Below are 15,298 nucleotides of genomic sequence, written 5' to 3'. Positions count from 1 at the left end.
GGAATTACCAGCATTACCAGGGAAACTGAGGGAAAAGAGAAGCTCCAAAGCATAGATGTATCTTAACCAAAAAGGGACATACAAATGGCCTCAGACCACCTTCCCCTTAATACTACCACAGAGGTTCATTCCACCACTCCAAACTATTTGCCTTGCCCCTTAAGAAAGTTGTGACAGTGGCATTACACTTAAGCAGATACTCCAGTTTTCAATTACTAATGAGGTCTATTTTTATATGCACTTTAAATACGACGGCAATAAAGTAGCTCAGATTTCAACCTCTTACATTGGCTCTTTTACTGCAATGTAATTATTGCCAAGTCCTTCAAAATTAAGAAAGGACAAACTGAAACCTGACATCATCATGTTCACTTAAACAGTCCACAATTCTCTCCTGTTTTAACAGATTTCAGTAATGTTTGTGATAAATTGATAGTGATATCAAAGAAATCTGAAATTTGAATAATGTATATTTATTCTAACCAGCCTTTCAAATGTTTAAAAGTATGTCTCTTCAGTAAGAGAACATTGTGTGTTGTGGTGTGTATAGTTTTACAGGCAAGCCCATGACAGCAAAGACATTCCTCTCTGAACTGTAGATGCTTTCTTCTCCACTTTTTAAATTTTCACTAGTCAGGACTTTAGTGTTTAGCTACCAAAGCAGTTTGTAAAATATCTCCTCCTCAAAGAAAAAAATCCCATCTCTCCACTTCCATTTACTTTGTACACCAAATTAACAATCAAACAGAAAAACAAACACGAATTTAAGTGCCGCATTGTTTCTCCGCTTTGTGTGTTCCATCACCTCAAGTTGAGCTGACAGGAAACTATTTCACAACTTGCTCTAACAAAATAAAGCAGCGGTACAGCAAAGTGGCACCAGACAGGAAAGCAAACATCCAGGGCCAGCAAAGGTTGCTCAGAGGAGTTAACCTGGGAGCAGTGGAGGAGCAGGATGCACCAGTACCTGCAGGTACTGCTGATGTAGGGAAGCATGCAGGGGGTGTTGTGCAGGCTTGACTGAAGCTCACAGCCAGGAGGGAAGCCTGGGACCTGAGGAATAGCCCTTTCAGGAATACTGCCAATCCCCTGTGCAAGGCCCGCCATGCACACAGAGATCAGAGCCTCCATGCATCCAGAAGGGGCATGGCATAAGGAATAAGTGACTTAAGGGCTGGAGGATGTTCTGAGGTGAGAAACAGGATGCACCTGAATCATTATGAAGCTGCAAAAACTGAAAAAGTTAGAGACTGTCTGGACTGGCAGTTAGGGAAGGCTGAAGGTCAGGAAAAGCAGCCTGTTCATAGGGATGTGGCATGAGGTGGATGTGGATAAAATTCAATGTAAGGGCAAAACTCAGAAGTTTACCAACACACATGTAGCTGTGTACCAACACAATATGCCTAAATACGAAGACAGAACAAGAATTACTGGCACCAAGAGATCACCCCTGTAAGGCAAGTACCCAGGGGCCTTGCAGGAGCATGCAATGTTACCAGGCTACCAGATTTCTAGGAATGACAGAAGAGGATTTACAAGTAAGGGAATAGTACTGTGCATGAATATATAAAGTATAATAACTTTCTATAATAAGGAGACAGAAGCACAATGAAATCCTTTTGCATGGAAATCTTAGGCTCTAATAAAATACATATTAGATAAATATATTAAATGACTTCCCAATAAGTTTGATAATAGTGAGCAGAAACTGTGAAGCCAGACTGAGACCTGCAAGTTCAGGACTGACAGCAGGAGTGTGAGATTTCAGCTTATTGAACTGCATCGATACTTCATCTGAATGAGCAGGGAAAAAAACCCAAAGTAAACCCAAACCAAACCAAGCCAAACAACTGGACAAAAACACCAGAGGAAAAAAAACCCAACAGATTGTTTCCTGGAACAACTAGTAACAACACTCACATGAAAAGATGCCACTTCTGGTGTGGTCTTGAGTGGTGCACAGTGTTTGTAAGAAGTGCTCTAGAACCACAATACAATTAATTTCAGTGTTGTAGAGAAAGAATCTGCATAGAAATGCAGAATTTTAGGGGGTTGGCCTCTTCTCCCAGGCAATTAGCAATAGGACAAGAGGAAATGGCCTAAACTTGTACCAGGGGAGATTCAGGTTGGATATAAGGAAAAACTTCTTCACCAAAAGAGTCGTTAAGCATTGGAAGAGACTTGCCCAGGAAAGTGGTAAATTCACCATCCCTGGAAGTATTCAAAAAATGAATAGACATGGCACTTTGTGATATGGTTTAGTGGGCATGGTATTTGGTCAATGGCTGGACTTCATGATCTTAGAGGGTTTTCCAGATTTAATGATTCTGTGAATTAAAGGAACTATGTAATGGGAGGAAAGGCAAAGCGTCAAAATACCCTAAAAGAAACAGTCCAAAAGAAGGCAACCTAGAGACTGGTAAAAAAACCCCAGAACACTAAATACCAAACCCCAGAAAAACTTGCAATAGAAACCCATGTAAAAGATATATAACACTGCAAAAGGAAAAGTCTGCATGGGTCTGAAAAACACCTGTATGGCTTAATGGGAAAATTAAGGAGGCTACTACTATACTCCTACCTTCTTTTCCTCATTGAGGAATGGAAAGTTTGTCCAAATAAGGAAAAGCCAAGAAACCACTCATGCCAAATGTAAACATAAACTTAAAAGGACCAAAAAGAAACTTGAAAAATGGCAAGGGTGCTCTATTTTAACTTTTTAAAATATATTAAAAGCAGTAAACCAGCTAGGTCACTGGTGGGACTGCTGGAGGACAAAGGTGTGAAGAGTAGCACTTCTTGCAAGAGAAGCTCAGATATTTGCTTGCAATATTTTCCTTGCTGAAACTGTTTGATTCCTGCACCCATTGCATTCTTTGTATCAGATCACTCAAAGGAACTAGATCAATAAGTAAACAGACAGAGAGTATTAGACTAAATAAATAAGTTTGATGTCAGGAAGTCACCAAGACCAGACAGCATTCATCCAAAAGCTCTCAAACTTGGACTTTGAAAACAAAGATGTGTAAAGTAGCATCACAAACAACCATTGTGCCAGAAAAACGGGGAGTTCCCTTTTACAAATGGAAAGCTTTAGAGATGATGCCGGGAAATACAAACTGAAGAGTCTTACATCCCTGAGTAAGATAGCAGGGTCTATAATAAGATCACTAAGCACAGAGATAATCATAGTTTTTTGAAAAAAAATTGGTGTGGATTCTGTAAAGGGAAATCCTGCCTCACCAATTTGCTGGATTTCTACAACAGTGTCAAGGAGCAGGCGGATAAAGGGGATTCACTGGACGTGATATATTTGAATTTTCATAAAGCCTCTGACAGGGTGCCACATTGAAGGCTATTAAAGAAATTAAACTGCCATGGGATTAAAGGAAATGATGTTTTACAGACCAAAAGCTGCTTAAAGGAGAGGAAGCAAATGGAAGGACTTAAGGATGGAAAACATTCGACAACTGGGGTCCTCCAGGGATCAATGCTACGACTGGTTTTACTCTGTGTCATCACTGATGAGTTGAAGAAGGGAGCAAACAGTGAAGTCTCCAGTTTTTCACATTTCTTTCAGAAGATCCTAAGCTCTTATTGGTAGTCAAACACTGGCTCAACTCCAAAAGGACCTCAAAGCTGAACAAACGGGGTGAAAATGGGGCAGCCAAGCTTCAGTGTAAACAAACATGGGGAAAAAAACCCCTTAAACTCTGATTACATGATGCTTAACTTGGAATTGGTGGTTACAATTTGGGAGTTGCTGACCCTTCCCTGAAGCCATCCTCTCAGTTGTGCAGCAGCAGTCCCAAATCCCCCAAATACTGGGCAGCACCAGGAAGGACATTGAGAACAGGGCAAAGATACAGAAAAGATTATAAATCCACATTTTAAATATTGTGTGCAATTCTGATCTCTGTAGCTGAAGGAGGATGTAGCAGACTCAGAGAAGGCCACAGAAAAGACAGAAAAAAGGCCACAGAAAAAGGTTATGACAGCTTAAAAAAATAATATATATATATATATATATATATATAAATCCTGAAGATAGCAGTTCAGAAATATAGCTCCACAAATCCTGCAAATTCAAGGGTAAATCATAACTTGTCTGTACCTTCCTGAAGATGCCCAGATCTAAAGAATCTTTTAGTTATTATTAGAATGTGGTACGTATAGTTTTCTATACAGATATTAGCACTGGAGAGCAGCAGTGTCACTTTAAACTGTCTTGCTGATCCAAGATAGTACTTGATGAAGACCCACAGTACTTGCATATTATAGTTCACTGAAACAATCTTCGAGAGGCTTTAATCTGTTATTCTAACAGATGCACTCTGGCCTTTGTACTGCTCTATAATAATATGTGAATATTGTATGTTGGCCAAGTTAGCAGGAGGTTTCCCACAAAAGCTTAACTGTTTTGATCAACAGGCTGCCAGGAACAGAACCTGGATCAGGTTAGGTCTGTGGATTACATCTAAAGCGTATTCCACCACTGGTAACAGAAAATGAGCAAATTTAGGAGATACCTGTGTCTTCCTCAGAACTTCTTTAAACTTTCAGAAGTGGGGAAAAAAAAAATGTTGAACTATGCAGTTAAAAAAAAAATTGCAAGCAAAGATACAAGGAGTGGACCAGTTCAAAACAATGTTCTCTCTAGCAAAAAAACAGGATCTGTTAGGAACTACGCCAGTAGTGCTATATTGATGTTTTTGCCTTTCTTTCAGACAGTCTGTTTTGATAAACAGAGAACAGTACCACAAACAGGAGAAAAGGACCCTGATACACAAAAAAGCAAAAATAAACACAGTCTCTCAAAGCAGCAACATATTTTTGGCCAAACCTGACAGTGTGAAGAAATTAAAGTTGTTTTTGTTATCCTCAGGATTCAGATACACTTTAGCATAAAGATCAGGAGTTCCTCCAGCTGTTGTAAATAAATGCTGCCTGGGGAGTGGAATGCTTCTTCTCATGTGTGCATGAGAAGGGTGCAGGAAAACTTTATGAATCTCCGGTGTAAATACTTTCAAGAGCCACTTTGTGTAGCAGAAGTTTTCTGATGATTGTGTGCTTTCAGATTGCAAATTCCCAAAGGGAACCTATGGATGCCTACCTTCAGTAGGAGCTGCTTGGGAATAACTGAGATACACAAGTCCTGGCCTACACTCAGAGGAAGACACACTTGGGGCTCGGAGGGATTTTGCGAGGGGATATTACCCACACCAAGGGGGTGTTATTAACACACAGATGCAGCACCCACAGGTATTTGTGATTTGGAAAAGGAAGAATCATTTAGGCTCGCCTTAATCTTGCATTCCTCCTTAGACATCTCAGTTTGGTTGTTGGTAGAGACAAGAAACTGGGCTACAGGAACTCCAAATACAGTCATCTTTGTGTCCTTGTTTTGAGATAGGTAAAGAAACAAAGGTGCTACTCATGCTCAGACTGACTTTCATTTTCTCCAATTCTGGAGTTCTATGAAGAACTACAGCAAGGTTTGAAAACATTCCCCTAAACTGATGCTGCTCTTCAGTGAAATGTTGTTGAACAGAAGTGCAATGATTAACTCTTACAGTATGAAAATACTTTGCATTTACCCAGACTGTCCTTATCTGCAGAATATTGATGCATATGCCCACATCTGTGTTGAAAGTGCCTTTTCAAGTAAGTCACCCACAAATTAACAGGCAGGTTTTCATCTTACACAAACTACATCTAATATGGAATTACAAGGGGTCTAAAATGACAGATCTAGTTCTAAAGAACAAGTGAAAATGCTTTCAGTTAAAACTGAATGACCATTTACTTACTTTGTGGTACCTTGCGAAATCGTGACATTTTGCACTAAATAAACCTAGGGTTTTTCCGCTAAAGGAAAAAGAGTATCAAGAACTGTTAGGGTTGGAAAGGACCTCTGGGGATCATCTAGCCTAAGACCCACAGAACTATGCTGCCAACTAGTGTTGTTATCAAAATTCCTCCAAAAAAATCAATGGAAATTTTACATTTTGAAATATGAAAGGTAGTTATTACTTAAATTCTGCTTGAACAGATGCAGAATGACAGGTTCTTGATTTGAGATTTCCTGTACATACTAAAAAGCGATTGTACACTTGATACAAATTTCACAAGAGCTGATGTCCAGCCTCAGTTCTAATCTACATCCTTTCTTTGGTTACTCTAAAATAAATGACATTTACTTTTCAATATTCTTTCATGCAGTAAGAAAGATAGCTAGCAGAGATCTGAACAATTAGCCATTTCATCACTATAAAACTTACTTCAGACTGTTTTACATTCCTGTTACTGTTTAGGAGCTTAATAATTTAGCTTTTTAATTCTTTCAACCCATCTATAAGCAAATGCTTGTTATCATTCTTTGGATCTTGAAAGACAATGGATGTGATCAAATCTGGGCCACAGTCCAGACAAAAACTGTTTTCTATTCCCCCAGTTGTTTTCTGTTCTCTTGTACTTCACTGTCTAACTGGGTCCTAACAAAAGTGCAAGTTTTGGAAAAGGGTTTTTTCCCCTAGGGAAGTTAGGCCAGTCTGACCTCCTCAAATTATACTGATCAAAGTGATGTACAGATTTTCAGAAACGCACACATACATATGCTTTCAAAGTGTTTGTTCTGAGACTGATATACCGCAGAGTCAATAATTCTCAGGAATTCCTCTGACTTCTTTAAGACAGAGTCTATATATACTTGCTATTTTTATTCAGTGTTTATCATTGTCACATGCTGCTATTTCACACACTCTTTCATTTACAATGGCCAGATAAATACCATCTGGTTATGCTAAAGCCTTCAGGCAGAATAATAAAGATGTAGATGTGTATATAATGTTCTTTCAGGTGCAAGAATGGTAACAGTTCCCATGTCCCACAAGACCTGCCCCTTAACACTAGACTAAGCTGGATGTAAACTCTTAGGACATTTATTCAGCAGGGGGAAAACTAGGATCTCATTCTTTCTTCCCAAACTTGTTTCTACTTTTAACTTGATGATAGTGTAGTAAAACAGTATCAATAAATTCAGTGCAAGAGTTTCCCCTCCTCCTTTTCCCTTCTAAACAGTTCTTAGAGAATTCAGTACCTGAGATGCACTTCAGCTGTGCCTCAGTGCGAATATGATCATTTGCATCTTATTCTAATGGCCACAATAAATACTGTCTAGCAGCATGGTCCTCCCCAAGCAGGACCATGACATTCTGCCATTAATGATCTGGACAAGCCATCTTCAGTAGTAAGAGGGGAACAATCTGTGGGAAGTCACTATTCTTTGGAAAGGCTGCCATGTGCTGGAAAATTTCCACTCTAAATGTACCAAGATCCAAACTTGTTGTAAGGAAAAGTAATCAATAATGAATAAATGGTAGGAAAAAAATTGCATCCATTGGTCACAACTGGATGTGAAGCAACAGCAGAAAGCAACATCCCCGTCTAAAGCTAAACTAACCTTTGTCCCTGTCTAAGACCAATCAAATTTGATCTCTTCTAAAACAAACAACTTGCAGCTGGAAAATGCTAACAAAACATTAAAATGCATAAATAGTGACAAAAAGTTCAACACATTTGAAAGGATATACTATCATAATTTGCCTGCTCTAAAATGGCACCATGTTATCCGGCATGTCTGTTATTCACTGTTGTTCTGATGGTGAATGCCTATTTTCAGTTGCTAGTATACTATGCTTTGTTTAAATGTTGTCATGCAAGTCAACATGATATTTAAGCTTGCAGGCCTAAAAAATAAATAATTCCAATTTTTCAAAGAAAGACTGTTTAAACTAGAGCTGCATATTACAAAATTTGAAATGCAATTCACTTTTTCTTCAGAAGTTCTTTCCCATTTACAGTTTGCTAACACAAGTTATCAGACAAAGCATGATAGTACTCCCCATAATACCTAAAATGTTCCTTTTAACCTGCTTTGTTTACTGCTGAAGACAGCAGCCAAGAGCTGACCATGTCCTAGGTTAGTATGGGTTTTTCCAAAAGTGGTACAGGTCCTTCTGAGGTTGAGATTTATAGAACTGAAAGTAAAATGTATTTCAAGAAACACACTATATCTATGTGGAATTCAGATTTCATTCACATGGGAAATGGCATAGTATGGGAAATGAAGTCCTCAAGTAAAGTTGTGTTTATCAGAAGTTTGTTTTCCATGTAATAAATTTCAATCAGAGTTGCTAGATTCAAAAAGACATGTCAACCTTATCTTTTAAAAATTACCAGGATTGCACTGCCATTTTATTCCAATGAGAATGAAAAACAAAATTCTCAACCAGCACGGACACAAATATGAAGTAATATGTCCTTTTCATGCATGCATAACACATTTTAGTATTGCAAAAGAGCAATAATGCTAAAAAATGTTGAATGCATAAGTATGCCTAATTCAATTCTTGTTATATTTCTGAACAGACCAGTTGTTAGACTTCTGGATAACAAATGGTGAAACGATCTTGATCTCTTATAACAGAAATTGTTTTTCTCCCATTTTGTGTCTGGAGAGCCTAAAAGAATGACAACTATGTTCCACACTGTAATTTATAAAGTGTTCTTAATCTACATAATTTATATTATATGGAATACATGTGACTGCCACAATCACATGGAATGCCCTGGATAGATATATAATTTATCTGCTCTGTAATGGGTAACAACTGGTTGGCTGTACTTCATTCTGTATTACTGCCTTGTATTTAGCCAAGGCCGAGACACTAATTATCCCAGCCCTAACAGTAAGTCTGGTTGAAAGATACGCCTGGACTGCCTGCCATGGAGGCTCCAAAAGGCTGGATGTGGAGTAGCCACCCCAAACCGTCTGATTATTGCTTGACTCCAGACACAAGAAACAGCCAACAGGGAAATTCAGTTTGTTGGTTCCCTTTCCATAATTATATCATGCTTCACGCAAAGGTGAAGAGGTCTTATAAGGAATTTGAACATTTGCCATCTTATCATTAGGTAACGACATTTTAATAGTTTAATTAACCATCAGGCAGTGAGAAGTTCAGTATGAGAATGGCTGTAGCTGCATAATAATTAAGTCATGAAACAAGATATCCTGCAGGGAAACAATCCTATTTGTTTTGAGGGGGTCTTAGGAAGAGTTGGGTGATGGGACAAGAGGGAGACTGCCCAGTTCAAAGGGTACTGTAAAAGAGTCATAAGGCGCTTAAAAAATATTTAAAAACTTTAAATAATTGAAATCACTTTGGATATTTAGCCATAAAAATGTCCATTAGGAACAAACTGTACATAAAGTAAAACCATCCTAAGATCTTACAGTACTATACAAGTGCTAACAATATACAGTGTTAACAGTTTTGCTGCTCACCTATCCAAAAGAATATTAAACAGGGTGAAAATGTAAAAATAGACAATTGCAGAATTTCTAATCACATAGCACCTGGAAGTAGTTCATGTGCTAATGAAGGAGTTACACCTGCTAATGAAGTGACATGGAAACAGCCACACTACAAACTATTTTTAGCAGCAGAAGGAACAAGTCCCAGTGACATTGGGTGAGCCAAGAAGCAGGGAGTTAGCTAAGACATATCCTCCAGGTCCCTCAGTCAACACTTGCTCAAAATTCTGAACAGCTCTGCGGAACTACCGTGGCTTTTTTTTCCCCCACATGGAATCAGTAGTGTAAAAGACTCAAAAGTTCCACTTTGAGCCAACTAGCAACAGAAAGTCAGGCACAGATATGGCTGAGTAACACATCAACTACAAATGGAAAGAAAGATGATATCTGGCCCTCCAGTAGCAGTGCAGGTAAATGAATTATGTAGGAAAAAAAAGTTATCTACCAAGCATAATAAACAGCAAACCCTGAAGTGCTCTGTCCCAGAGTTTTCCCCTATAGAAACCCCAGCAGTTGTTTTCTGGTTAGATTACTCAAGGAACATAAAACTAATTTATCTGATTCTCTTAAGGTGCTGTAGGTGGTTTAAAATACTACAGCAAGTGAAGCCTGCTTCCATAAAATGCTGTTAATTGTTTGTAAGGTCACTGGGTATGCGTAGCAAATTGAAAAACTGCCAGTAAAATACTACTACTACACATTTTCCCTTTAAAATACACATTTCAGCAATTTGATGTACTTATGTACCCGTATACATATGTAGCACAGCAGAGGGAATTGAGGATAATGCCAAATCCCAGTGCTAGAAGAAACATGAAGGTAAATGGCACCTGCTGCCTATGGCTCCAAGTTTACTTTGACTCCAAAGACCACTTGCAGAATTGGAATAGGGAAGGGGAGGGCAGGAATGTCACAGGTAACTATAGTAAAGTCGAGAAGAATGACGCCCTACTAAATGATGGTAAGATGGTTGAAGCACTGTGGAGATTACCTTCAGAGCATTACAAAGCACCTGAGGTTGATTCTGTATATGAACAGTTCTGTATATGGCTGTAGCCTATCTAAAAGACATCAATCAACTCACCTGTCATAGATGGTGCCAGCTTCCTTTGCCCTTTGTGGTCCACAGTACCTTCATAAGCTACAGTCACATCATACACTGCATCCAGATAGTCTTTCATTGTGTCAATGGCTACATGAGTTGCCTTCACGCGTGGTGTCAGCACATGCTTTAATATAGCAAGTCCTAGAGGGAAAAAAATCAAAAATTACAGTATTTGAAAGGAAAGTGGACTACATTCACAAAAGGAACATCATGCCAAGGAACTTCAGGCATCTCCACTCAAAACCACAAAAGGTTCAATCTCAATTCTCAGTTGAGAGAATGTGCATGTGTGTACACTGCATATGCTCTACTGAACACATGTCGAAGATGAAACAGAAATCCCAAAGGATATTAAGGAGAGGAAGGCTGCTCAACAAAAGAGCCTTTTTTATAGCTCCTGCTCTAGAAGCAGCAATGGTTTTAATGTGGCTCATGAGTGATTCTGGATCCCTTTCCCCACCCACAGCGTGGGGGAGCCCAGTTCTAGTTCCATCTCCATCTGATGAACCATTCTGACGTCTTGAGGGACAGGGAAAGGGAACTCCAGCGACAGGGTTTTTCAGGCCCCGAGCCTGGAGGGGAGACGTGCCCTCCCCTCCCCCCAGCACCCACGTCATCCTATGGCAGGCACAGAGACAGCACACCGGGCGTGGAGAGGAGGCAAGAGAGAGTTTATTGTTGGGGGTGTTACATTTATAGGGTTTAGGAGGATTCACAGAGTAACCAATTAGAAGTCTCAAGGGGCTTACAGGAACACCCAATCACAGGATGGGGTTAACAAGGTCCAATGGGAAACACCTCAGGACACCTTTCCCAGGACATTCCTGCATGGGAGATAACCTGTCCTGGGGGGTGCTGGGAAGAAGAAACACGTGTTTGCAAAGAGACCACAAAAGGCCATTTTAAGACATGTTTAAACAAGTTTCTCATCAGATTTAGTGCTACAAGTGATGAAACAGCACTTCTCTTTACTGTTTATGTGTGCCCAACTGAGGTTAAAAAGAGTAAATTAGCTGAGAAATACTAAACACACAGGCATCACCTCCTGAAATTCTGTATCAGAAACAGATTTGGCACGTGAGGCATAAGCACAGAGAATTTTAAGTATGCCTAATGCTCATCCAGCATTTTACTTCCCAAGGACAAGCCAATTTAGAGAAAATACTGAATCCTAATCTACTCACTGTCCTAGCAGTAAACTTAGCGGGGGGGGAAATACAGCACTGAGAACCAAAACTAAGGAGGAAATCTTCTCTGCTTCCCTGGAACAACCTATTACAATTGATTTGGCTACTAACAAATTCATAGTGAGAGAAATCAACTGTTGTCTTTAACTTTTCCAGGCCAAGACACATAGACTGGTATGACAAGGACAAAAGAACGTCAGGTTTAACATCACTCTGCAAGTCTTAACAGCATTTCATATCCATTTTTGCTTCAGTTGACCACTTCCACCAGAGCACACTTTAGAACATAAAAATACACCAGGCTCAAAATTATAGAATTGATTCTGTTTCCAGAATTTTAATATACAATGACTTTCAAAATGAAAACAAGCAAACCAACAAAACCAAACCCAAAACCTTTTCATGACCTGAACACAACTCTTCCATGCTTACTTGAAAGGGCTTCTAGAAAAAAAAAAATCACACTATGCAAAAATTTTCACTATTTTGCTATAGGATATCTATCTTTCCAACAGAGAAGACAGAGAAGTATTGGAATAAAATTCTGGTTTTTCCTTTCTAGCCTATTTTTCATTGGTTTACTCTTCAGTCCATTTTTAAAGAACCATCCACTGGTGCTATTGGTTCCTGATAGATGATGCGGAAGTTTTTCTAAACAAAAGTATTGTGATACTGCTTTTGATATCTTTCTGCTTGCAAAATCAATTCAAAGGATTACATATTATGTCCTGATTTTGTACTGAATTCCCTTGCTGGGCAAAGCATATTTTGGTCTAAAATTATGAAAATACCTACTCATCACTGTAAGACAGTTTCTAAACTGCTCATTCTTAAGAGTTGAAAATTTCAGTATAAATCATTATCTTGATTTCTTAGTATTTGCTAAGGATCTCCTTGAGATAAAAGGGTGTTTACTAGCACTCCTTCTGAAGTCATTGTTCTATGCTTTACTGGCAATAGTGATAACTGTTCTATGCTTTACTGGCAATAGCGATAACTGTCTATGCAAAATGTTATATGGATCATGTAAATATTTTGAAGCATAACATGGTGGTAGTGTTTTCTTAGCTTGTGAACTGTTACATCAAACATCTAATTATGTTATGTTTCAAAATGTTTATGCTGTAAATGAAGCATTGAATATTCTAGTGTTTTGTCAGCAACTCTATTAGTGTTGACATTACACTCAACACAACTCTTGTTCAGCCAAATTCCCAAACTTATTCTAAAAACACTATCATTCCTTTCCTGCCCAACTCATCTTCCCCTTAACCAGACTGTTACTGTAAGGAAGAAAAAGTGAAAATATGCTTCAATGAGAACTGAATCCTCTAGACAAATTATTAATTTAGGTATCTGTGACTATTCACTGCATAGTTTTTCTTAATTCATGGCCAATTTTGGTGATGAATATGGTCAGTGACAACCTGTGAAGTGCAACTGTAGAATAAGTCACTCTTACTCCACATGCTGCCAGTAAACTCTTGAGAGTTTAAGGACAAAATCAGTATGTATCTAAATAAAATTGATAAAGTCTACAATTCATTATTCAGAAATACTGACAAACTTGTAGCAAGTTCAGCACATCTTTTTAAAGAATCTGTTTTATAAAAACATTACCACACATTCTTGCAATTACTTGATGATCTTTGCTAAAATCAACATAACAGATTTTAAATCCAAGTAGTTACAGTATAGTTACCTTGGCAAGCTGCCTGCACCCAATTCACAAAACACACTGTGCTTAAACTGTTTTTAATGTTGTGCAATACTAAGTTAGAACCTCCGTCACAGTATTTGAGGTCATGATATTTTACTTTAAATGCCAAAGAAAATGAACTGGATACTACTAATAATGTAATACTCTACCTTAAAATGCTATAGCTTTGCTCTTCTAACTTTTGATTGAAAAACAGACATAAAAAAAAGTGAAAACCTGAAGAAATATGATGAGCAATGATACTTCAAATATCATACATTTACTACATGATAGTAAGATGCAGAATTACTTCAGAAAGACTGCAAGAAAACTGAATGAAATAAAATAATTACTTTGGCAAATACAAAAGCCCAAATCATTAACATCTATAGAACCGAATTTTACATCTAAACACGAAAAAACTAAAAAGCCACCAAACAAAACATTATTTATCTAACCTCTCAGGGTGAAGCTACATATAATAGTAGCTAAGTACAACTCTGTGAAGAAGACTGCTCTTCCCTTCATCTATGCCAAAAACTCACAGAGCAGTTCAGTACATGGAGGCCATCTACATTTTCAAACTTGGGCTTCATTAGTCATATTTGTACCCCTGATGTGCACACACTACAGTTTTAAATGAAAACAACAAAAACCCCTGGATCTAAATTAAGAATACTCTATGCATTACATTAGCATTACTACATTTCATCAACAAAAGTTATGTGCTCACTGAAAGTGGATGTCAGAATTAGTTTGAGGGATTTTTCCCCCCTATAAAACCACGTACTTGAAAATAACACAAAAACTGGAACCAGGGTGAAAAACTTGAAAAATTGAAAATTGATTTCAATACCAGTTAAATCTTTCCTTTCTCATGTGAATGTGTATGCAGTGATGATATTAGACTGAAAGCTTTGCAGTTATGCGTGCTGTCCCAAACACTGACCCAACTCTGAGTTCCCACCAGCTTTCTGGAACGCCTCCAGGGATCAAAGCTTTACTTACTGAAACCAGAGTTAGACTCATAAAATAACATATAGTGGGAGAGCTCATCCACTTGTATTCCATTGACTTACATAAATAGGACTCAGCTGATGGCAGTATTAAAAAACTGCATGCTCTTGTAAAAAGTGTTTTTCTTTTACCACGAACTAAAGTACAGGAAATGCAAGTAATCTCAGGAAGAGTATAACCATCCCACGGCAAGACATGGGAGACACCACACCTTGGTACACTTTCTTCTGTCATGGGTATCTACAGAAATACAGTGTAGCTTCCTGTTTTTCTAAACTTAATTTCTAGGGATGACTTTTAATAACAGAAACCCTTTCTTCATCCTAACAGCTGGTGTCTCAAATGCTACTCAAGGTCCATACTCCACTCTTTTTAAAAATTATATTCTCTTTTCCGTATCTCAATGTGCACTTTTAGAATAAGCCTGCTTACACGGAAGTATAGAAAAAAAGATCACCAAAAGCTACTTTCTTTAAAGACAGTTCCAAATAACATTTATGGATATTAAATACTTTGTATTGCTTTAGAATACAATCTAAAACTAATGCCAACTGAAAGGGAAACATTTTCGATTAGCTCAGTTGAAACACCTCTTTTTTATACGACCTGTAAAAGCAATTCTGAGATAAGCATATCCTGCACAGAAAAACATCTTAGCAGAAAGCAGATATTCGTCAAGATAAACTCAGCATTAAAAAACATTTACATTAGCAACTTTTCTGCATAAAAGCAAGAAAGATAATAAATGAATACCTGAAATGTTTGCCTGATTAAATGACCTTTGTTAGAAATTAAACCTTAATGCAAAATTCCATAAATGCCTTTTTCCAGGGAAGATTGTTTTGTCTTCATTCAGCAAAAATAAGTTAAATTTAACAAGCTTCTGATCCCTTTGGCTTTGACTTTTAAGA

General features: G+C 38.1%; 1 protein-coding gene across 1 annotated transcript in view; it reads right to left on the bottom strand.

The window, feature by feature from the left end:
- The window catches only part of AGPAT5 (1-acylglycerol-3-phosphate O-acyltransferase 5), a 55,366-nt gene that overhangs the window by 8,270 nt on the left and 31,798 nt on the right, over positions 1-15,298 (bottom strand). The window contains exon 6 of the mRNA XM_017814551.1: positions 10,464-10,625. Within this exon, the coding sequence (XP_017670040.1) occupies positions 10,464-10,625 (162 nt within the window). The remainder of the gene's footprint in view (positions 1-10,463; positions 10,626-15,298) is intronic.

Source organism: Lepidothrix coronata, unplaced genomic scaffold (assembly GCF_001604755.1).
Source record: "Lepidothrix coronata isolate B3197 unplaced genomic scaffold, Lepidothrix_coronata-1.0 Scaffold45, whole genome shotgun sequence".
NCBI classification, from domain to species: Eukaryota; Metazoa; Chordata; class Aves; order Passeriformes; family Pipridae; genus Lepidothrix; species Lepidothrix coronata.
This window is presented reverse-complemented; position numbering and strand designations above follow the sequence as displayed.